Here is a 26,151-nt window from a genome sequence, read left to right on the forward strand (position 1 = left end):
AAGATGCAAGTCGTTTGATCCGATGACTCGAAAAAGTTATTCAATCGGAAAAGGTGTTGCAACAGTTTTCGAAGTCACTGTATTTATGTAATACGATATAATATATCGTATACGGTATTTCGAGGTGTAAAAATTGCAGACGGGAAACGTGTAGGTTATTTTGAAAGGTATATTGCACTTTTATACGTAACAGCACGACGTACAACATTATGAAGTTACGACTGCGCTGTATAATAAGAGAAACTTCGTGATTCAGGCGATAGTATTGCGAGATAGACAAACAATGATAGTGAAATGTATACCTATATTTTCACGTGAACTGTCAACGATAGAAGTTTTCCATATTGCTTTAACTACGATAAAGTTTCGAATAAAAGAAATAAACGAATCATGTAAATAAGAAAACTGATGGAACAGTCGTATGATTTTTACGTTTATTAATATCGAAATATTTTATAGAAGGAGGAATGTATTCCATGGCGAAATTATTTATGTTCGCCTACAATATTTATACATATCTGTTCGAGATACATACATTTACATTCGCGGTGTCTAAATGTATCAACACATCGACGTCGTTAGACGTGAATCGGCGTTTTGTGTGTTTCAAGCGTAGCCAACAGCATGCGTGAAACGATGTTTTTTTTATTTTTTCAAGCGTAGCAAACAGCACGCGTGAAACGAGATTTTCAAGCATTTTCCATTTACGTATTTAACTTGTAAAATTGTACGCCAGTTATATGTACATATACGTCAAAGCTTACGTTAAAGAGGAGAAAACTGATCCGCAAATATTTCTTTTCTCGACATAGATTCTTCATTTCTCGATTGGATGTCGTTAAACGCGCGACACTGGCTTAACGTAATTCATTGTTTCATTGTGTTCAAGTACGATAAGATAAAGCTGCGATCAACTTTCAATGAATATGGAAAATGACGCTTCATTGTTTACTTCAGCGTGATTATATATCTGAAAATCAATCTTACGACGATTCGTTGGACGTTTTTTGAAATAGATCGATGGACGTTACGGATTACAATGGCTAACAGATACAAATTAATTAAACGCGAAATCTTGCAGGCATTCCTGTATTATAACATATAGTATATTATTTTCATTTAACCGCTAAACCGGTTTTGCGTGTTCCTGTCCTTGCACAAGGATCTGCCATCTGGTTACTTGACGAAAATGTGTTAACATTATTTGCATACAATGTAACATTATAACATTGCCTTGAAACGAGGAAAAGACGTGTCGAAACAGCGATAATACTCGATAGAATTCGTGGAAAATTATTATCGAAATTTTAACAGCAGAATGTTTGCGAGTTATATCATTTTTTCATTCTACGTATATGTATGATAGTACTTTCTTGCGATACGACTGAATCAAGTACAGAAGGAAGTCAAAAGTAGCGAAAGAAAGTTTACGGAAAATAAAGAAATCCGGACATGGTCTAATTGACTGATTAACGATGTTTCCAGATACAACAAACCGTAATGCGAAATAAATGAAACGTGCTCTAAAGCAAACTATCGCGACTAACTTTCACGAAGTCTTGTAAATAATAATTAATAAAAAAGCTAGAATTTTCTTCCCTAAAAATGGGAATGTTCACTAGAATGGAACAGCAAATAGAAATTCTGATCGTAATAGATTTCAAAAATATTTCTTCGAGTATACGAATTAATTATTTATTCTATCTGTTATTACGTTACGAAACAAACAACTGATCGCGAGATAGATAAATAAAATATATATATATCATTCGTAGAAAGAGAAAAGATTCCTCGATGCGTTATATAAATTTCATATTTTCAATTATACGCTTCTATACGATAAAAATGCTAATTATCGTTATATCCCAATAATACGAACAGTCGTTAGTTCGTAGAATTTAATAAGGAAAAATTGAAATTTTATATTTTGCAATTATAATATCGTAACGTCAGTTATATCAAATGCAACCATGAAACATAATATGTTGAAATTCCTGGTAGAAATTTGGCAGATCTTGCACAATCAATTTCCTGGAGGCGCAATATCGTCGAAACTGTTTGAAACACATGCACGCGTTCGGCTTCCGTTTCTTTCACGGTCGGATTTTAAAGCGTTTTGAAAGTAAATTCTTCGGTTGTACCACAACACCGCGTACTTACCGTGTTTCATTTAGGCAAAGTATCTCTCTGTCCAGTTCTCCGTGCCATTCTGCATTAAAATATCTCGGGTAAATAACCTGTCTCTGGTGAAAATAACTACGTACGCGCAGCACACTCCGAACCCGCGTCAAAGTGGCCGAATATTTATTAATCGAGTATCTACAAGATATCATCGCGGATATATCGGTCGACTAATTAAAATATTTGCAATTGCTATTTATTTCATAGTCGTTGAACGAACGATCGGAGCATAGTCATTGTAACGCGTACTTGGGTTCTTGTGCGCGATCAAACTAATACTATTGGTGAAATTTTGCAAATTACCAATCAGAAATTATTGGTTTTAATAAATTTTTTGTATAGCCATAGCAAGTTCGATAATAGCTAAAATGGATGGAATTTGATTTTTGATTTTTTATTTTTTTATTACTTTGACAAATCATAAATATCATTATTGTATCGTAAAACGATGTAAAGCAAAGATATAAAAGAGAATTTTGTAACTTACAACCTGTAGTTTGTCAATTCTAACTAATATTGTTAGTTGGTAATTATCGCGCAATGGTGCACTAGTATCGCCTTGAAATTGCTATAGATGACTTTTTAGCAACGCAACGTGAAATTCTAAATTGATAGAATGTCTAATGATAATATAAAAATGAAATTTGTTTAAAAGAAAAATACAGATACAACGAAGAGTAGAAATGTTCGTACAAAATATACGATACTTTTTCATTTCTCCAGGAACTCACATTTTCTGAGGTTCGATTGCAATTTGAAGAGAAAAATAGATTAACTATCCGTTTAATGCTTCTATTTTAAGTTCTAGACGTGTCGTTGTACCGTTCGACAAATTCCTATACCGCGACATTTATAAAAATATTTCAAGCGATAAAATTTCCAAACATTATTTTTCTTCGATATTGAGTTTCTTAACATAAACTTTGTAATATCTCAGGCTGTTAAAATCGAATTAATATTTAATTAAAGCTCATAATAACCTAACATAATATTTGCATACTGATTAACGATGAACTAGAAATTCACGAATGTGACTACTTTACTTTTATTTAGTAGAAAGTACAAAATTCATTCAGTGAAATTTAAATGCTTAATATCGTAAGTTAGACATCAGAGACGTAAATTATAACAAATTATATACACGGAGATAGAAAGAATTAATTCACAAAATTACAGCTCCGTAGGATTACTACACTCTTTTTCCTTTTTCTCTTCTTATTTGCACGAATATATTACCTCCGCTCCGGGAGTACACGAGTAGTAAGGTTTTCTGGATTTTATAAACTTTTCATATTTAACGTAGTAGAAACACACGAGCGTATAATTTATTTTGCTCATTCTACAACGCCAGACGATTCAACGGGGGAAAGAATGGTATTCTTTTGGAACCGTTAGATCGATCGAAGCGAAATTGAAATACCGAAGGTATAGTACTATGAGTAACTATCACGGAGGCGGTAATTTATGCTAAGCAGAACGGTTTCGACATTAATCAGAGCGTTACTAGTTAACCGAGTTTTTCTTTGTCTTCTTCCCTTCCTTTATTTTATCGTCTCCTCTTCTCTTTCTTTCGTCTTCTAGCTTTCGCTTTAGCTTCTTTGATCGTGTATAAATTTCAGTTTACGGTAAAACTGGACATTTCTCAAAATAGAAGGAACGCGATGTTATTGTCAGCTCTCTTAGCGATTACTATCATTTTTATTTTATTTCTGTTGTATCGCGATTATTGATCATTGCTTTTACTTTATTCCAATGCGTGGTCTTTGTACGTTAACATTTCTGCGTTTCGTACGAAACTACAGATTCAGATAGAGTTTTAAAAATTACGATAAAAACGCGAGATACGAAAGAAATAACGATAGACTCGTCAGTTAATGTAACATAAGGGAAGAAGCTTTACGATCGACGTAAGTTCTAATACTCCGCTTCAGAATGTACGTCGATGCTGTCGATATGGAACCGATAGCACCGAAAAGTCGAATTCGTTACCCTATGAAGATCATTTTGACTTTGCTTTAATTCAACCGGTTAATACAACCGGTTAATACAACTCTTTGTATGTACATGTAAAAGTCCAATAACGTGAAATTGAAGACGATATCGGGGACCAAAGTATTCTCCTTCCATTTTCTATTTTTATCCCAATTTTTGAACAAACCTTTAAGCGATCCACTCTTACGTAAGGTATTTTGCTCGATTACACCCATGGAGCATGACAACGTCTGGCTGTTAAACCTTGCGATGGTTTAGCGATGGTTTAACGTTAATGATCGCTTTGAAAATTTAATTTAAAATTGTACGTTCGTCGTTATTTCTTGTGCTCATCCAACTTTATGTAAATTCTTGTATCAAGCAAAATTGAGAAATTGAGAAATTAATAGAAAAGAAGGCAAGAGAACGCGTAAATATCACAAGCTTCTTTTTTTTCTAAATTAGCAGAAATTCATATGGTTTTTATACATTTAAAATCGTCAAAGTCGAGCTTGGTACAGAAAATGTACGCGGGCGAGACTCGTCATTTTCCACTTAAAGGGTTAATATCGAAAATTCGCCTGTCGGAGTGGCGAAAAATTACTACAGAGACCAGTCAGGCTTTTCTCTAGTTTTAACGGCCGCCAGCTTTTCTAGAGATGCACGATATGCTAATGGACGTCGTAAAACGAAACGCGCTTTTGTTGCTCGCCGGATATCCTCTAGAGTCGAAACTTTCTGGCAACAGCACCGGTGGTTTCAGCGGCAGTCTGCGCCAGAAAGGGCATTGGCAGCCCCAAGTTTCGACAGTTTGGGGTGGGAATGACTTTCAAACCTGTACTACCATCCAGAAAATCGATCGAGTACGCCGCGAGCATTAATCGCTAATTATTCGCTATTCTCGGACGCGCTCGCTGATTTTTCATTCCGATTGTTCCAGCGATTGCGTGGATCTCACAATTACCGCGTTAAAACGATATCCCCTGGGCAATTTAATCAAAACATACGCATATACTATATATAGGTATATATTTATTTATTTTTCTCGACTACGCAGCCCGGAGAAAGGACTTTGCTTACATATTTCCAACTCCCACTCGTTTCCATACAACTCTCAGGGCACCGATTTTATCCGAAGATCCACGTCCAACCTCGCTCTCAAACGCGCCTAAGCTTGTACTATACACGGTGCAATGAAAATCGTAAAAATAATTGCAAGTTTCGAGGTATAGAACTTCCGTTTCTGCTTATCTTTCGTATTATTTGTCAACAGTAACCAACCTTATCAGGCCTGGTCAAACAGTCGGTTTCAAAGTTTAATTGAAAATTATACATTCGTTGTTGTTCCTTTGGTTCGTCTGACTTTATGCGAATTCTTATATTATCCGATTTCTCAATTTAATTATTTTTATAATTATTTAATTATATTAATTATATAATTCAATTATTATTAATATATTATTGTTAATTATATAATTCAATTTTTGTCGATGTAAGAATTTACATAAAGTTGGACGAGCAAAAGAAATAACGAACGTACAGTCTGGAATTAAATTTTGAAACCGGAAGTTCGACCAGGCCTCGTCTGTTTAGTGTCAAATCCGAAAGTGGACCTTCAGTTTCATACTCTTTTTTTTTGGAAAACGAAGCCTTAAATGAAACAGTATTACTTCCTTTCGACTTATTTTTCCACGTAGAATCACTACTCGCAGTGTCGTATCACGATTTTGGAAACACCCTGTGTGAAGACTAGTTGGAAAAAGGGATGGAAAAACTGCGATAGTCGGGCATCAAATCAAAAGAATTTTAAATTGAAAAATTATTCAAGATTTCATGGATTTTTGTATAATACGTGGTGTTTTTAATTCAAAAAAGGAGTGTAGGTACTTTTCCTACAAATAAAACTAGCAATCAAAGAAGATCAAAAACTATGTAGAAAGTTACAAGTTAACAAATTATTCGAGATTTGTAGGATTTTATGTATCTTTAAGGTATCCTCAATTTTGATCGTATCTTGTGGAAGAGGATGATGCCTTTCCTTAATAAGCGAAACTTAGCAGAAAGTGGGATATGAAAAGCTATGAATTTGCATAAAGTTGCTGCACAGTAATACGTTTTGTTTATCGTTGTACGGATATTCGCGTTTAAACGGTGTACAATTTAGATCGCCGTTTAATTGCCCACGAGACGCGCGATAATAGCGAAACAGCAGATTTGATAATCGTGAAATACGAAATTGAGGGACAGAATGGAGTCAGCGATTTACGAATTCCTGCGGATCGATTTCAATACAAATAGGGGTTATTGACTTACGGCGCGTTTAACACTGCGCGAGGGTATCCAGTCTCGACAGGAAGCGAAAATTGAGACGACATAAATTCACGAACTTGGCAGGAAAGTGACGGGCCAGGGGAGAGAATCGTCGGCGTAGGGTCGAAAGGAGAATTGCTAGAGCAGATGCCAAACGTAACGTAGTCGAGGGTCGAAAGAACAGAAGAGTATTGATCGTTTGCTCCATTGCCAACCACGTACTTCCCATACCAACGAAAACCTGAATTTTAGTATTTCAAAACTATCTCTTCGACTCGTTATTCACAGCCACGTGAACAACCGTGACAAGCTATCAGCGAATGGGTTGAGATCGCGAGTCGATATTTACGATTTTTCGATAGAAATGTTAGCAACGATAGCGTTTGGTTAAAGTTTGCGAAGTTATCTTCTACAAACAGGTCATACCACGCTAAAAAGTCGATCACGGGAATTTTATCTACGAAATGAAATAAGACGCGGTTCCTCTGAAATTTGGGACGGTTTCGGTCATCGTTTTATTTTATATATTTTCCAATTTGTCGAAGAAATATATATCTTTGGATTTTGTAATCTTTGGTGAACAAACGAGGGGAAAAGTGGCTCGTAAAAGTATTTCGACGCTTATAGATTCCTTTCGTGCATACTGTAAAAAAACATTTGAAAATGCATTAACATTGTAACGAGACACGACTATCGTATGATCGTATTGGTAACATTTGCAACTATTCTGAAAATATATACAAAAGTTGCAAGACATTTAACGCAAACATAAACCTGATAAAAAATAAAGATAATACCGTATGAATAGCTTCTTAAACATATATTACGATGACTATGAAAAATGACTCCACAATTTACTGTTTAAATATTTTTGTAATCTCCATATACGAAATATCTGTTTTTGCTAAACGTCTCGTATGTACATTTTCAGACATATTACTTTATCGATATAATCATAGTACGGCCCTGCTGAGCTTAATCAAGTTATTACTGTTAAGTATAGATATATACCGAACATAAAGCTATATATAGCTATATATATATACATACTTGTGCTACCTAACAGTAATGACTTGATTTAAACAAAAGTACAGTATATATATATTTTCAGTTTCAATGCAAATGCAGCTTTCTCATTTAATATATTAATATGTCGGAGATGAAAGAACAGCGGGATTTCCCGTCTGAAATATTGGGAAAAACCCCAGTACTTTAGTCCAGACTTTTACTATAGCTACACTTAAGTAATAAAAATAAAAAGTAGTTTTAATGTTCTAATCTGACTTTTTGACGATGGGTTCGGGCTCGAAGTGACATAGCGGGTCATTAGACGTAAGCACAGTCACGGAAGGGACGTGTACCTGACAAAGGTATGGAATGATTATATGGCCCTCGTTAAGAACAAAGATTGACCCGAGAAGTGGGGACAGGAATATATAAGGGCAGTTTCATTTGGATCAGGGAGTTAGTTGAGCAGATAGTTAGTTAGTTAGTCGTTGTATAAATTTCTGATTGAGTTACCCGAATCGTGTATTACGTTGATACTCGTCATCCCGTGGACCGTGGATTCGTTACCGAACCTGAATTCATCGTCACCATCATCTCGACCATCCTATCGCCGCTATTACTCATAGCCTTTTGCAGTGTCTACATTAATACCGATAACCATTGGCTACATCTACGATGAAAAAGTAAGTAAAGGTTCCTCGAACGCCCACAATTTCAAACTTTCTCCTACAAATATATATATTAAATAAGAAAGAATTAAAAAAGAACCGAAGATATAACGATCTATATCTCAGTTTGTTTCGGTACATGAAATCAACGGCTGATTGTTCAATACTAAAATTCATTCCCCTGAAAATCACCTTTCGACCAGATAAGCCTACTCGAATTAACACGACGGGATAGTCAGTCTAGTATCCTCTCCAGCAGCTAAAGAAAATACTTGACGCGAAGCTCCTCCAAGCGTTTGAATACTTTCGCGAGCCATCGTACGTAGACTTAGACGCAATCGAGCCAGACCCACCCACTGTTCTCGTCTCCGAGACGCCTCTACGCCACAGATTTGACAACTAATTTCTTCCACTTTGCCCGCTGGTTTTCGCTCTTTTCGTTTGCCCGCCACTCCCACCCTTCCCACCGGTTTAGCGCAATATCCCGTGATATCGAACGAAACTCCGTACTCCGTAGTGCGTATGCGCAGCTCGCGACATGGAAAAGAGTCCGCCGGCGATGTGCCGGCTAGCGAAGCTCATTCCAGAGATCGCCGAGCGCCGGTCCACTCGGCGATCATCATCGGGGGCGGTGTACCTGTCTACAGCGACGAATTTTCCTACCGTCACGTGCTGTTCTCCACACATACGCACACGGTTCTCCGCCGATTTCCCGCCAAATGACGACGATATCGAGTGTGCACCGGGAACGCACGCCGAGGACACCGCATTGCGCAAACGACAGTGGCGATTTAATGAATTATTTAAATCTGTGACCGGACTGTGTGTTCGTGACGCGGGCCCATGTTTCGTGTTCTTCCGACGACAGCCTTCTTCGTGACACCGATAACTTGTGATGGATCTACTGCCCCTTCCTGTTGCCCACCACCTCCCACTCACCCTTCTTATTTCGATCTGTGTTCCACATTCGCTGGCTCGACCGGCTTTTGTTCAACGGATAAAAAGTAGATAAAACGGAGATCGTTTACGTAGCTCGATAAAATGGTGTTGATCGCTCGCTTTTCTTTTTGTTCCTTCTCTTCTTCTTTTTTTTTTAATTTCTTACGTGGTTATAGGGTAAACGCGCAATCGCGTTTGCGACGAGGCTAAACGAGATAACGTTTTTGTAACATGTAATACGTAAACGCGAATCGTATGCGGAATAAGGAGCCACGGTTCTCTGTATTTTTTTCTATAAGTCTGTTTTTCAGTTAGACGATCCAGAACTGCCGAAGGTATGTTGTACGTACGATACGACGCTTTGTTATTCTTCGTTCGTTTATATTCTTTCAGCTTTGAAGTAATCGGTACGTAATTATCGTATCGGGGATCTTTAACAAAGAGATATGATTGCGAGTTAACGAAGGAGGATCATTAAATGGTCGATTTATTATATTCGACCATGTTTTATATTATTCGCGGGAATTAACGTCATAAATTGTTCGTATATTACGATTTGTTTTCACTCGTTATCGTATATTGGTTGCTTATGCGTCAAACGAGACAGATTAAAAGAAATTGATGTTTGCATCAATTAATATACGAGGCAGATACTCAAATGACTGTAGATCGTTGCTTATCAAGAAACATTGATATATTTATATGTTAATAATTAAGACAAACGTTAATTAAAATCAACACGATTAATACAACTTAAGCGAACTTGTTTCTAGTCCTTGACGCTTCTATACGTTTGAACCTTATTAATAAATTAATATATAATTATACGGATAATTGAGACGGATTTTATAATATGAAAAATACGATTATCTCCGTCAGGTGTAAATCGAACAAGATTTTTCTTTACTAAAATATAGTGCATGGAATATTTTTGAAATCAGCCAATAACGACGTGTTTGTTAAATTCGTTGATTCAAACTTATCCGGTTATCGACATTAATCGCTTAACGTTATCGCTTGCGGAGGATAGAAAGTCGTTTAGCCTGCGACTAAAGTAACAAGAAGAAGCATTTAAAATTAGCGTTAACAACGTCAGTTACGTTTACGTAGCAAATAGTAACCAAGGACAGGTCAGAGGATGCTCCGACGGTGGAAGGTTCTTCCCCAACGTTTATAACGCTCTTAGAACCTGTATCCTCCATCGATTAATTCGAATCTCTGAGATAAATGAACATTATTTCTCTACACTTTCGACACTTTCGAAGAAAAATGAAACTCCGAAGGCAACGACGATCCGTTGAAATTACGGTAACTTCGTATTTGTAAAATTATCCACGACGCACGGAAATGAGAAGATTCTCGCGTGCGTCCGACGACGAGATAATAACCGTGTTTTAATTAAAGCGAGAATACGCGAGGAAATACGTTCTGTCGTTGCGAATGCGCTACGTTGCATGGAATTCTTTCGAAAGACACTCGCTTTCTCGTTCGTTGCGATCTATGGAGCAGTTAAGTGCGCAGACCTCTCGAAAAATCTCAATGAACAAGTAACTATGCTCAATTAAGAAAGTTCATTTAGCTGTATCGACGGCGGGCGCGTTCGTCGAGTACGTGGCAGTTCGATATCTTCGTTCGAAGGCGTTCAAAGAATAATTTTGACCCTCGAAATTTCTACGTATTATGGATACCGTGTTTCAACGTTCTAAAAGTTACTGCTTCGCGATACGTCATGTACAGTGATGTAGTAGTAGTAGTTTGAAAATCAATGACCTCTATATGGACTAATCGAATGGCTGTTTCAAAGGAAATAGATGTTTTCATGTTGCCATTCGACGTCCAATATGACGTGGAAAAGAGTATGAAAGAGAACGAAAGCGAGGGATATCGTTCGAGAGTGAATTTTATAAAAGAAAATTATAGATGAGATTTATCGAGGCGAAGACAAAATTTAATGTTCGTCGATGGCATCAATTTTAATTAAAATTATACGAAAAATTTATAGACGCGAGAGTAAAATCGAATCTCTTCGGATGAGATTTTTAATTAATTTTCCTTCCCGCAAACCTGTACATTTGTATATTGATCGATACGTTCGCAGATAGCTTGGTATTTCGCGTAATAAACGAACGATAGTTCTGTTTCGTCTTATCGTTCTGTGGATCGAAGATAATTAACTTTTTCAATAGTTTCTAATGACACGAGTCTCGCGTCTAAAAGTATGTAAATAAGGCTGCAAGCTCTGAGAACAAATGTCAAGGAAAATCTTGAATTCAGCATCTCGTAAAAAGCATAGAACACGATTAAAATCTGTTAGGCAGTTACGAGAAAAATGCTATTCGCGAGAATAACTCCGCCGCGATTTAACTACATAGATTTGGTGACCTAAAGAAATTTCTTATTACACCGCAATATGACACGTGGCAACACACACCGCTGTTGCTATAATTAACAGTTTAGTCCACGTTATACATCGTAGTCACGCAATTTTACCTACAAAAATTCAAAACACAGGCAAAGGTTACCTGTGAAAGGTCGGTTCAATGAATTCTTAAATGGCACTAGGCTACAGTTATTCGGTCAAGCGTATCGTTACGTATAGATTCGTTAATTTTAATAACATTACTTGTATTATAGTTTGAAGTACTGGCAGAGAAAATTGATAGATGCTAATTCTTCCTTCCCAATTTTTCTTCTATCTTCCTTGTAAAATGCTCAAATATCTGGAAAAATACGGATAATACGAATGAAAACGTTTCAACCAGAAATTGTACACTATCGAAGGATACATACTGTGTTTTTATATATTTCATCTTAAGATGACCTTGAAACATTCTATGAAGGCGGCATTAAAATTCTTATATGGATAACTCGAGAAAGAACAACGAATGATGTGAAAAGAATGACGTCAGAGACTTTGTCTTTCTTTTTCTTTCGCGACAAATATATAGCGTAAAATGTTACAAGCACGTTTAAGAAGATCTTAGAAATTGCTGCAAATTCTCGTTTAAACGATTCTTCAAAAAGCTCATCGGCTTAAATAAAACACCGTTTATCCCTGCGGCGATTAACAACTCAGTGAATTTTTCACGATCCTTTAACGACGAATGGTCTTCTTCGTTTCACTGGTGGCGTGGTAGTTGCAAATATTTTCGTATATTTTCTCCACAATTCCGTTAGTGTCACCCACAATGTTTAAGAGGCTCCGTATCGAACCGATGGGAAACAAATAACCGACTGATATTCGCGTCGTTGAAATATCATAACTCGGATATCGCGTGGGTCACGAATTACCAGTGTTGTTAACTGTATACAGGTCAATCCAAAACAAATTACCATTTACTATAGAAACTGTAAATTTTAGTGAAAAGTGATATAAATGACTTTTAGTGATACGTTTCCTTTATACTTCCAATAAACCGATTACGTATTTTATAAAAACCAGTTTCAGATCGTTCGACTATTCTCTTTGGTGTATCGTTTATGCTCCGTACAACGTATCGCTTTTTATAAATTGAGTTATTTTCTCCGATTGTGTACCTTACTACGTATATAGTCTACTGTTTCATGTACTTTACTTTATCATTCTGTGGCAATTTTTAAATTTTTAATAACGGTACCCTCACTTTTTCAACAACGAGTCGTAAATTTTTCTTTTTTGTCGAATAAAAACGTGACTCTTCCTCGGTTTGCTTTACTTTTTTCGTGAAATTTATAACACAAGTTATTTGCCCTGCGTTTACTCGTCGTCGTTTGATTTTAACTACATCGTAGAGAATAACAAGTTCGACGATAAAACGAGTAAAGTCGAAGCGAATTCTGCGAATTACGATCGTCCGGTTTGATGTAAAATTACAAAGTCGTAGAAATCTCGTACGAAGGAAGAACGACTTGTAATTTGCCTTGATTAAATTCCGTTTGAATTAAAGTCCGCTAGATTCCTAAAGCCTATGAAGCGTTCGCTGATCCGTCCCGAGGTACCGTCTCGAGAAAATAATAAAAAATAGTTAGAAAACCCAGATCGATGGGAAACGAGGATTCTAACGGTGGCTCGAAGTTGATAGTCGAGTGCAATGGCATCGTCGACGTCGGAATCATCGAAAGGTGCGAAGAAACGAACGGTTTTAACCGGAAGGCCGCGAGTCGCGAGTGCAAGTGCGGACGTTGAGGACGAGAATGGACTCGCGTCGAGTCGAAACGGCGAGGATGGTCGCGATTCTGGCTTGTCGTCCGAGTCTTCGACGCCGACCGTAGGATCGCCGGTGCCAAGGCAACGAAGAGCTACGAGCAATCCTATTAACATTGCCGCCTCTTTGCTGAAACCACGTGCTACGAGCCAAATTGGAAGGTAGCTTCGTTTCTCAGAACGTTGGTCGATTGTTCGTTCGTACGGAGGTTTTCGTGGTCGACTAGCAGTAAATACGATCAACCTTTTTGATTGAAATTGAACATAGTTTGATACATACGGACGATAGTTGGCCGTCTTTACGAACCGATCGGTTCTCCACAAATCGATACGACCATTCGCAAAGCGAAGGAGTTCGTTTGTCCTTGGAAATAACGCTACGAGCGAGAGTTATGTTTGCGAGGAAGAATATACAAAATAAATAAGATCGATAGCGAACGATAAGAAAAGTTTTTTAATGGCCAAAGATTCGCGTGTTCGAAAGATAACGCACGAGGAAATGTTCGATTTAAGAGGAGGAATTCTTCGAGGATAATTATCTCTTTTTGGAGATATTCGTTGGAAATGACGCATGCTTTGGATCGTTCGTTAAAAGTATAAGTTAAAAGTATGGTCGATTTCGATCGAACATCGTACCGTGTAAGAAAATCTGTGAAATGCGTTACTTCGAAATTATAACGTTCTTGTACGCCTGTTTGTTCCAGGAACGACTGTGACAAGACGACAAAGGTTTGGCGAAATAAATCCGTGACCGATTCACCACGTTCCATAGATAGTACACGTAATCGTCAATTCTCCAGTCCTTTAAGAATATCGAGAAACGTAAGTCGCTCTTCACACGATCTGTCTTTTTATTATCTCCCGCTGTTTATTTTTCTTACCACGTTATAATCGTCGTTCAAAAGAAGCGACTATTGTTAAATATTTGGACACCACTGTGTTCGAAAGGTTATTCATCTGTTATGGACTGGTATTTTCGAATCGAATTGTTTGTCAAATATATCAGAACATTTGTCACGGCTAATAGAAGCGTACGTTTTGTTTATTCGCAATTCTTTGCGCGATAAATGATAAAATAAATAACGAAATCTACACAGGTAATATTCAAATTTTATATTATTCTTAATGTTTCGAGTAGACGCGTATTATATTTTACATAAAACTCAACTTGTCGTTCTACTCGAACTAAATGGCACAAAATTTATTACAATTGGATCGAATCGATTAGAATATAATCGCGATATTAAATCCAGTGGTGTACAAATATTTTTTATATTTTTTATATTATACAAACACACCCTACGAACACATACTGTGTATAGATGGAGAATAAGTAAATAAATAGATAATAAATAATAGACAAATAAATAGCTTTTCCTAGCCACTGTACTGTATAATAAATCTGTGTGATATCTCGTTTCAGATCCAATCACCGAGTCTCGACTCCGGAGATGAAGGGAGTCTGCGAGTTGATCGCGATACCTATCAACACATGTTTCAAGACATTGGTTCAATAAAAACAATGCTCCTGAAATTAAAACGGGTACTTCAGGAGGTATATTGAATAAGCATATTGAATTCAAACGATCGACGATAAAACGCTTTCTTTTTTTTGCATTTTTAAATCGTACACACATACGTACCAGGTATGTAAATATGAAACCGGAATTTGCCTATAGACGGCCCTAGCTGATAATGTAGTTATCACTAAACTGCGTCGTTGATGCCAAAAGTCTTTGTTGACATCTCACAAACATTTTCGACTCGGAACGATACAAGTTTCATATAACAGCATAGTTTGTAATAGCGTCGAACATGTCAAATTTTGTGCCTGGAAACTACGATTTGCGGACAGCGTTGATTTTCTGTTACCATTTGAAGAAAACTGCTGCAGAATCGCATCGAATGCTTGTCGAAGCTTACGGTGAGCATGCTCTTGGTAAATCACAGTGCTTCGAGTGGTTTAACAAATTCAGAAGTGGCAATTTTGACGCGAGGAACGAAGAACGTGGCATCCACCAATCGCCAGACAGGTGGGAAAAATGTATAGCTAGCGATGGGCAATACTTCGAATAAAATATTTTTAATCATTTTCATACAATAAACGTGTAATTTCTATACAAAAATTCCGGTTTCATATTTACATACCTGGTATATCGATGTGCTTTTGTATTAACACGCATTTTTTTATGTTTTCCATTATTCTCATCAACCATGATTTTACCTTCAAGTCAGAAGAGAACGGTTTGACGAGGGTACGTTGTTTTCTTTATTGCACATATTATTTTAAATGTTACTTTTGCCCTTATATTGAGTTTCTCCTATCGTGTTACTCTTTTTTACTATTGTTATAATCTTTCTTTATTTTTCTTTTTTTTTTTTGTTATATAATTTTACTTATCGCAATCGTATCTTTTATCGTTGTATTTATCGTTGTTATAATTTTTGTCCAATTGTAAGATGCTAAATAGCCGTACAATGCTTTGCGTTATGTTTACAGGCAGAAACTCTCAACCCATTCGATAATGCTATGAAGGTTAGTTTTATTTTCAATAAATATCTGTTTACGTTTATTCGAAATCTCTTTTTTAGCAACGCGAATTTGGAAATTTGATATCGAATATGGAAAATATGCATTTACGAAAAATATCGATATCCGAGATATTGAGAGCAATAGCGCGTCAATCAGAATCGATATTCCAGTTAGCTGGCCAAATTGATTAATTCGTTTTCTAAGGTATACACGCGCGAGTAAGAATTCCTTCATTTTTGTACGATTATTGCTTTAACACGCCTCGTATGGAACAAATTAATGCCACGAACCGACATTCAGAAACAAAGACACGCGTGTACAGCGTGGTCCGACTTTCTCTCTCAATATCTCGTTCGAAGGCTTCAAAGATACAGAGAGCAACTCCTAGAAACCGCAGAAAAGGAGCAACGATACTCCTAAAGAGTCCGCTGAATCTAAAATCCTCTAAATTTCGTTGCTAGCTTCTTCGGCATTGACGTTTTAAAATTCGAAAGTACGAAAAGTAGAACGATTGATCGCAGTAATTCACCTTCGGTGTATTTCCAAAAAAAAAGAAAAATAATAATCTGAAAGGAAGCTGGAAACAATCGTAAGTTGCATGGAAAAATAATTTCCACTCTGTATCTTTGGCTTGAAAACTTCGCAACGCTAGACTAGAATCTTCAGCGGCTAGGAATATCTCGTTGTCGTCGTTATACAGTGACGCAATGTATGCAAATTTGATAAATTTCAGAATGGTCTCTTCTACAACCTGAACGAAGTTGGTACCGCGGATGTGAGTACCTCTCCGGGTAGTGGTGGTAGCAGTATCGCGGATGAATTGGCCGATTTACGTAGGCAGGTTGTCTTTCTGCAAGGCCAAGTAGAGGATAGAGATCGAACGATACAAGTGCTACAGGTAAAAAGTCCAAAAAAAAAAAAAAAAAAAAAAAATGAAAAATAATATAAAACAGATTTTCTAATTTATAGAAAGATTCTTTGTAAAAGAGTAATATCTTTGTATCGAAACGTCTATGTCTGTACAAACTTGTAGGAACTTCGTAATAAAGCTTCGTAATTCGACTTGCAATTCTTCGCCAAAAAGTTGCGTAAGTTTGTATAAAAATTTTGACGAAACTTTGAATTTTTTAGTTCCAAATATCGAAACTTCAAGGGCCTAATGGCGATGGTCAAACATGCGCTTTAACCAGTAATCACAAAAATCTTTCTTCCCCGAATACGTGCAACGCTGCGACGCAAACAGAGAAGGTACGTTTAAAATTCACTGTTCCCCATAGCATTACATCTTTAACACGAAGATTTAGAGCGAAGACGTTAACCGTCTAGCAATCTGCATCTCACCGATGTTCATTTTTGTTCTAAAGATATTTGGTCGAAGTATTTCGATGATCACAGAACAAGTATTAGCTTTTGCTTTATGTGTCAAAAGCACACATAGGAACGTTGAAATGCGGTTTCTTTTCGAGGATAGTAAACCAACCATTGACACAACAATCTTTATTGTGCACTTTTTGCTGAACGTTTTACGATGTTGATATCTTACGTATATTTATATAGTTCACGTTAGTTATGAATTATTTGGTTTTTGTAAATAAAAGTTCGGCGTAATTGTTTTTAAGTTGCACACACTTCACTTGTCATTGCTAGCATCGTCCATCGAAAAACGCGCTATTTGTTTTATAAAACTCGAATCAGCCAACTTCTATCAGATTCTGATTACGCGTTTCAACGTCATTGTTTTACTTATATCGATGCCGGGTTAGAAATGATTAAATTGAAACGTGGAAATATCGAATTTTCTATGCAACGTACGTTCAAATTTTATATTTTATTCGTGTAAGATTGTCAGTGTCTTCCGAGAATCGTTTCTTCCGTTTCTCGAAAATTACAGATTTTTCATCGAAGTTATGATTAAGATATGTTTAGAATTATTCCAGATGATATACTGTACATACCTAAGATGTCTCACATATTCTAATCAAAAACGATTGAAATACCAATATATTGGGTTTGGCAACTAAGTGATTGCAGATTTTGTCAATACCACCTAATGAAAAAATCCGCAATCACTTAGTTGCCAACTCAATAATAGAAATATCGTTTCGACCTTACGACATCATTCATCTAACATAATCCGTGTAATACTCAATTCCTTATTCATACTACATGCGTTTAATCCTTTCATTCTCAAATTGATCGTATCTTTCGCTTGTATTAAGCGACGCGACAAATAATCGGGTGGCAATTGTTCAGAAAGGAAGATCACATACGGGAGAAATAAAATAAGCGCGTTTTTATGTATTTTCTGATTGCTGTTACACGATGATGAGGAAATATGTATTTCAATGGAATCTAATGTGTTAGATAAAAAATGATAAAATTTATACCCGGTAAATTTATAGCTTAAAAGTTTATACTGACAAGTAATTTTATTTCTTAATTCTAAATATACAGCCATATGGTTACCGTGAGAATGAAAGGATTAACGTGCTCACACGTACAAGTTTTCATTTTCAATTTACTACACCCATCCGTGTCAAATCCATGTATCCGTAAAATGAATAATTGAGTGTGTCCAAACAGTTTAAACCACACACATATATAGACGATATTACGTGTTTCTAATATTATTATTTTATTATTACCTATCTCCCTGGACACGGCGGATTGGACATTGCAGATATTATTGCTATTACTATAATTATAGTTTTTGCGGCAATTATTGATATTTATTTCTCACACGATACCGTTACATTACTATTTGTTATGTCGTTTGTCGATATATTGTTTATTTATTTACTTATTTATTATGTGTCTAATTGTCGAAACAGACACGTCCAGTGTCAGCAGGATCATCACTCCTGCAAACACTCCCACAGGAAGATGTTATGGGACCTCTAGTTAGGTGAGAGTCTTTTTTTTCTCTTCATCTTCATTTCATCGCTAAAAGTGACTTGCCGGAAAAACCTTGGGAAACTTAATTTTCCAAATTGAACCATCTTAATGAAAAGTGTATCGATAGAAGAACGACTGAGACAAAGTTAAATGAAATAAAATGTAAAACGCAATTATTGGAGTCGTAATCGATATTTCTCACCGAAAGATAACATCACGGTACGTTTTAAGTTCCTACGGATTTTTCCCATGTCTTTTCCCCCCGTACAGAATACATAAATTAGGAGATTTAAGATAATAGTACTTGTTAAATATATTTGTTCCAAATCAGTCGTTTAGATGGAAGACTAAAGTAGTAAAACCGTCCATTGACGAGAATTAATTATAAGTAGCTGTGTACACATGCATTAGCATCGATACAATGTTTTAACGAACATAGACATATACAGGGTGTGTAAAAAGGGTTGCGGAAGAACTTTGACGACACGTAGTGCTCATCGAACTAAGCAAAAAGATATTCTCTGTGTTATTATCAGCTGTAGAGATTTTTATTCTTCTCTGTCTTTTTGTGTACAAAAATTCTGTATAACCAGCAAGAAGTCTGTCGGAAAGAACTTATTTCCACACCCATTAAAAAATCGTAATAAACGTGGGTTCAAAAATCATTTACCTTCACAGTTGCGCGTAAAAGTACTTGTTTGGTGCATAGGAGTGCAGCGTATAGGGTAAACCAGTTGCTTCGTTGAACGAATCAATACGACGAATCGAGAAATCCTGCCAAGAGATAAGACAAACGCCGAGAATCGACGTGCTTGTGCTTCTATGAGAAAACGTGTCGAAATGATCGGAGAGCGTATTGAACATATGTCGTAGAGGTAATGTCTTACCGACAAAAAAGCTTCGTAACTGCGAAACAAATGCTTCTTCGACCCATGTTTATCAAGATCTTTTTGCTCGTTTCCACGAGTACTGTATCTAAAGCTCGTAAAGTCTTTCCTCAACTTTTTTCGACAAAAATACAAACTGTATATGTATACAGATTGTATCGTACGGAATGTTGTTAAAAAGAAAGCAGAGTCATTAGATATTTTGGATGAAAATATTCGTACATTATACATTCTTTTTCACACGAGACACGACAACGCGTGTAATACGATAAATGAAAGAAATCATGTTCGTATAAAACGCAACAACGATTATGGTACAACTAGGAACATAGCGATCGCAGGTAGAAAAATAAGTCTAAAACGCGAAATGAAATACTTTTGTACGAGACTTCATTTGCCAGAAGATTCGTTTTTAAACTTCTCATTTTGTTTATTTATATACAGGGTGGTTGGTAACTGGTGGTACAAGCGGAAAGGGGGTGATTCTTCGTGAAAAAAGAAGTCGAAAATATAGAATAAAAATTTTTCGTTCGAGGCTTTGTTTTCGAGAAAATCGACTTTGAATTTTCGCTCGGTACGCGTGCACTTTATCACGTCTCGTTATAACGGATCTCACTGTAGATCGTTGTCTCGATGGAAAAATCTTAAAAAAAAAATGAAAAAAAGAATTTATATATATATATAACCTATTATATATATATTTAATATTTAATATATTTATATTTAATATATATATGTATATAAAGATAATAACTAATCCTATTTGTACCAAAAAAAAAGTACATTTATACATTTAAACATTATTTACAGTGAGAAATTACATATACATATGTACGTAGATAAGTTTACAGCATATGCAAATATCATAAATACTTTCCACGTGTGACGTCACGAAGTTTGTGATAAATAACATGTTGTTTTTGCTGCTCTGGTCATTACCCTTCTCCGATGATTCCATGTGAGACAGCTTCAGGATCGGGAAGGTAGAGTCGGTCAGTTTATGTGACTTAATATTGGGATATTTGCTACTCTCTGCATTAAACGCCCTTATATTCGTGCATCTTTTTTACATTAGGATCACTTGTTTGATCATTCAATTCTAACACTTCTCTCGTTCCTTTTGCATGCACAAGTGTGATAATAATCTTTTGCTTTTACTTTCGTTTCGTGCTACTTCTATTCGATTATGTATTTTGGATACCTACTACAAACGTAAACTAATATAAAACAACGTTCGACTACGTTTGGTAACATTTTGTCTTGCGTCACAGGGTTTGTGACCGAATCTCCTTGCTATTATCGATGATGTATTTCGAAAAGATTCATCGAACCTGAAAGGTTCATCACATCACATTACATTAACATTTATCTTGCAGATCATTGTAAAATTGGTATTTTAAAGTTCGGTTTTAATTTTATGGCGAACGATTCTATTGTAGTATTCGATTGTAAGTGGTACACGTATATTCTTCTGTCGATATCGATAGTTTAATCGATGAAAGTGTTTTACTTAGGTTAGAATAATTTTTTTTAATGAATATATCAGTGCAAGTTGAAGGAATAAATAGAAATTAATATTCAAAAATAATGTTATATTTACTTGTGAATTTTTAATAACAGATATCAGCAAAAAGTATATATTTCTTTTTTATAAAACAAGAAACAAAAATAATATGCATAAGTTTGCGCATGTAATGTATAACGTTCGTGCGTTTCGTCGTTTAAGAAAAGGAAGACAATAGGCTCTTGGATACTTTAACTCAAAATAACGTTGATCTGTAAATTTTTACTTATATTAATAATTAGAAGGAACACATACTGATAATTTGATTCGATTGCAAGCCCTGTCTGAACGCAAAGTTCGAAGTACTTTAACTAACAAATTTTAATGTTTCAACAGTTCGAAATGCAACTTTAATGGTACATCGTATAAAATGTGTAATTTGCTTTCAGAGTATCTGTGTAATATTGTTCTAACTTTCATGGCATACTAACTCTCCTAGCATGTAATACAAATAGATAAATATATATGATCAGTTGAAAATTACTCATTATTCATTTTCTTAAAATACTCTTTTGAGATTATAATAGATTTACAATTAATAATGTTTCATGCTGCGTTTGATAGCTGTGTGGGGTGAGTTTCATCTTCACATATAATTTCGAATCATTCTCTTTTAACACGTTTAACATTCGATCTATTCGTCGAATAGAAATTATCGAAGATGCAAATAAATATGGTTTTCAAAAGTTTACTTTTTGTAAAAAAAGAAAAGTATAAAATTCGTTAGCAATTGTATCATGAGATAAAAGGACCAAATTGCTGCAAAAATTCTTATATGTTTCTGTTGCAACGTTAAGATAATGCTGTAGCGATATTTAGTACTATGAATAATAATTATGTATAAATTTGCTATTATGCATAAAAAGAATAACGAATTTTGTCTTTTTATATTTTTCTCGCAAATCTGTTACTTGCAAGAGAAACACTGGTAGCCGCAACAAACGTATGCCTTATACATATACGTATATACAGGTTATAAACGTATATGCACTCGTGCACGTAAAATATTACAATTGCATATGTGGTCATAAGAATTTTCTGCATCAACTTGACAAATTAATATGAAAATATGTAAATATCGCTGAGATTGATCGTTTTACTTGCAGATGGAGTGATTCTGGGGATCGACAGCGTCCTCCATTGCTCGGAGAGCTTAACGGTAACAGAAGCCCACGTAAGTCGACCGATCGTATACCACGTACAATAAAATGTCGTCAAGAGGAAACTTCGCATCGTCAAAATGGGCATACGGATAAATTGCCGGCAGAAAGCCCTTCGAACAAGAAAACTATCAAACCGAAAGACACCAAGTCCACCGAATCGAACGACAAGGAACAACATGACATAAAAAGGGAAGAGAATCCCGTGAAATCGTGTATTCCGACGGCTAGAAAACCTGCGACATCGACGCTAATACCACGATCAGCGAGGACCTTAACTTCAACAGGCCGACCGCACAATACGTAACTACTTTATTTTAAAAAGGAATTTTAGTTCATATTCGCGTGATCGCGAAGATCTGCTCAGATAGCTTGATAATTTTATTTATAGCTAAATGAAATTATTGCCGCCGATTCGTAGCAGGCATGTTGCTACTATGTGATAACTATATGTAATCTAGGTGCATTTTGTTTTAGTTTCAGCATTGAAATTGATACTTCGTTATCATTTTGCAAAATTTTTTTTATTGTAGTTTCAGAATAACCAGAAAATTGTTAGCATTCGTTACGCGTAAACTGCAAAAATAATGTACAAATTATATGTTGAGAGTTAAGGGCAATTCATAAGTTCCTATCATTTAAAGTTCACGTTTCATTTGATTTTCTCACATCGCATATAGAAACTATCACCATGGTTCATTCAACAAGATCATTGAGTTGTACACATTGTAAATTATTAATTACTTTCTATCTGACTAAGTTTAAAGATATACATTCATTATGTCGATGTATAGCTTTAACTTTCATTTAGAGAATACTTTGAGTAATGTTTGTGATATTGTAAAAAGTATCCGTTTATCTTGTTGCGTACACTCTTATGAGATCTCATGTGAGCATTAGTCACATTTTTATTGGATGCAAAAGTTATAGTACGTATTTATTTATGTTCATAATAATTGACAATAGTTGTCTATGAAAGCTTTAATCGTTAAAGAAATATGTGAATTCTGCAGCTTTTATTTTTCATTTTGATATCTTAAAAATTAATACTTAAAGTACACTTAAATGCAGTAAATACATACAAAACATATAATCTATGTCTTGTGAAATTATCATAATTACACTATATGTATATTACATATGGCGTATGCTATAGCATTGTACAGTAATTTATTACATATATGGTTATACTGCATGTATGTTACATACAGTGTATACTATAGTGCAATACTATTGCTATTACAGCATATGTTAATTACATTACAGTGTAATATTGTAGTGTAATATTTTTAAAGTGTACATTATATTCTTTTACAACTATTGTACTTAGAGTAGAAACACAAGATAAAGGATTAATCATTGTAACAATTTATGTCTTATACAGACATAAAAACTTTGATTTTAAATATAACAAACATTGATCTTGATTGCAAAATTTTTAACGAAAAAACTTAATCTTTTTACATTATTTTTTATTTGATGTACAAATATTTGATGTCAAATAATAGCCTTTAATCGACCCTGATATCAACAGTAAACCACCATTATCAAAATCAGGATAATTTTGTAGATTTTTTTTTACGACTTATGTTACTTATAATTTATTCCATAGCTGTTTTGTAAGATTATATTTGGTGCTATTACATTTTTTTAATTTACAATTTAATTTAGATCTAATATTTAGAGTCTCCTGATTCATCGAACAAAAACGTAAAGTGATTATAAAATCATTTTTTCATGTGATTAGTTAAGAAGAAAAAAGGAAGTTATAAAATGACAATGTAACTAATATAAATATAGTAAATAAGACAATAAATATTGCTATAAATGATTGGTAAACATGTAACAATTTTATAGAGTTTGGTTCATAATAAATTAATCATATGATGATATGCATATTGTATTATTTTATTAAAAACAAAAAATTTACTTTCAAATTTATTTGACATCAGGAGATGCTAAATATCTCGTATATATATTGTACATTTTTTTATTTGTTCTTTAATTTGTAAAATGCTATAATAATAAAAAGAAATTAAGGGCATAAAACAATTTTTTATATGCAAACAATACTGAATTTAATATATGTCACCTTCATAATGAAAGACAGGAAAATATCAATATATATATATATATATATATATATAAACATATTGCAGTAGACAGAATATTTTTAAAGCTACAGACTGACTACTACAAAATAATGTTACTTCTAAAATAATTACGGATGTTTTGATTATTTTAATTATTAATATGTTTCTGTTGGAATGATTGAACAAAACCTTTTATTGAGTATACTTGATCTAACAATAAAGATAACTTTATTAAAAATCATTTTTCTAAATTTAAAATGAAGTTATTTATTGATCTCTAAAGTAAAAGTTTTGTCAAGGGAAAGTACAAACTTTGTATTTTTTTATCGCTAATTGTCTTTCTCATCTTTAATATTTGTAATATTATTATTTATTGAAAAAATGTCGGTGTTTTATATTCTGTTTTGTATTGTCAATCATTTATCAAATTTTCAGTTCTCTCTTTATTATTTAATATTCTATGTGACGATACAAATAAATTTATGTAGAATCTGAGGAATTTGTGTTTACACATTTCCCATTACCCATTTTTGCTGGAACTTCGTTAACTTCCGTATAATTTTATTTCATAAATTAACATAAACATGCAGTATAATTTTTTTTAAATTTAATATTACTTCAATGTACATATGCTTTTACTATATTAACCTATATATCTTCCAATTGAAAACATTCCTAAAGTAATAACACTCATTTAATGTGGAAATGTGTTATACATATTTGCAATAGAGCTATCTACAATGCATCTAGCATTTTTACATTCCCTTATATTTTACAAAATATTTGTGGGAAAGAAACAACTTTTTAGCAAGATGTATCTTTGTGCATTGAATTCAACAGAAATTTAACAATTTGTAATATTTTGAAATTATTGCAAAATAAAAAGATTAGTTAATTAACAAATTATGAATGACTTGCAAATTTGTGTATAAACACAAGCTTTCTCCTTGCAATTCATTTGCAATGTTAAATCAATTTTAATTTCCTTCATTTTAATCAACTGTAATTATTGCTTTTCAAAAATATTAAAGTTTATAAAATTGATAGAAAGATTTTGCTATGATGTGAAATTCCTTTGTATTTAATAAACTAAATATGACTAGATTATAGCAGATTATCAAGTAAACATAAATTTCTTTAAGCAATGATTTAAATATAACAAAATAATAAGTCACTATAAGTACTGCTGTTCCTCAATTGGGGTAGTATTGTACTTAGAAATGTAAAATTTAATCATAAGCATCTTTGAATGTTTAATATTAAACATATGGCAGGCACAAATTAACCTTGTAAGATCTTTAATAAAGTGTAAGTAGTATCTGTCTTATTTAATATTTGCAAAGTAATATACATATATAAATAAAAAAGCTTTCACTTGTAATTAAATAGAAATACTGATAATTTGCCTGTAGTAGATAAACCTTATTCTAATTTGTATATTATACTTATGTATAAATATATTTTCTCTGTGGCCCTAAATATGATAGGATAATAAATAAATAAAATTATGTTTGAATGCATTCTTAGTTTTTTATGTCCTATCTGTTTTGAAAAGAATTCGTTATTATCTAGAAGTGTATAAAATTTTACCCATATTACGAGAATATAATTATATCACGAAATTAAATATAATTAAATTTCAAAATGTACCTAGGACATATAATATCAAAAAATGTTCATAAAACGTAGCATAAAAAGATTATTATTCTAAATCTTTCAGTAATAAATATGCAAAGGTATAAACAAAAAGCGTATAGAG

At 34.3% G+C, this 26,151-nt stretch overlaps 1 protein-coding gene and 1 long non-coding RNA gene across 10 annotated transcripts in view; one reads left to right on the plus strand and one right to left on the minus strand.

The window, feature by feature from the left end:
• Positions 1-25,142, plus strand: part of LOC138179833 (serine-rich adhesin for platelets) — a 70,754-nt gene extending 45,612 nt beyond the window's left edge. For 3 of the 9 annotated variants that reach the window (XM_069112997.1, XM_069112998.1, XM_069112999.1), the window contains 8 exons: positions 13,965-14,082; positions 14,684-14,815; positions 15,492-15,515; positions 15,761-15,796; positions 16,527-16,691; positions 16,925-17,041; positions 18,625-18,698; positions 22,246-25,142. In XM_069112997.1, coding sequence (XP_068969098.1) covers positions 13,965-14,082; positions 14,684-14,815; positions 15,492-15,515; positions 15,761-15,796; positions 16,527-16,691; positions 16,925-17,041; positions 18,625-18,698; positions 22,246-22,606 — 1,027 coding nt within the window. In that variant the 3' untranslated portion in view covers positions 22,607-25,142. Of the gene's footprint in view, positions 1-13,964; positions 14,083-14,683; positions 14,816-15,491; positions 15,516-15,760; positions 15,797-16,526; positions 16,692-16,924; positions 17,042-17,155; positions 17,418-18,624; positions 18,699-20,542; positions 20,568-22,245 lie in introns of those variants that run through there. The other 6 variants (XM_069113002.1, XM_069113003.1, XM_069113005.1 and 3 more) reach the window with 6 other exon arrangements.
• On the minus strand, positions 9,377-11,998 carry LOC138179841 (uncharacterized). Its single transcript, XR_011173132.1, has 3 exons — positions 11,868-11,998; positions 11,701-11,797; positions 9,377-9,508 (listed from the first exon to the last, which is right to left on the minus strand). It is a non-coding gene; the product is annotated as an uncharacterized LOC138179841 (long non-coding RNA).
• Positions 25,143-26,151: the final 1,009 nt, after the last annotated feature.

Source organism: Bombus flavifrons, chromosome 5 (assembly GCF_040668555.2).
Source record: "Bombus flavifrons isolate JBK064 chromosome 5, iyBomFlav1_principal, whole genome shotgun sequence".
In the NCBI taxonomy this organism is placed as follows: Eukaryota; Metazoa; Arthropoda; class Insecta; order Hymenoptera; family Apidae; genus Bombus; species Bombus flavifrons.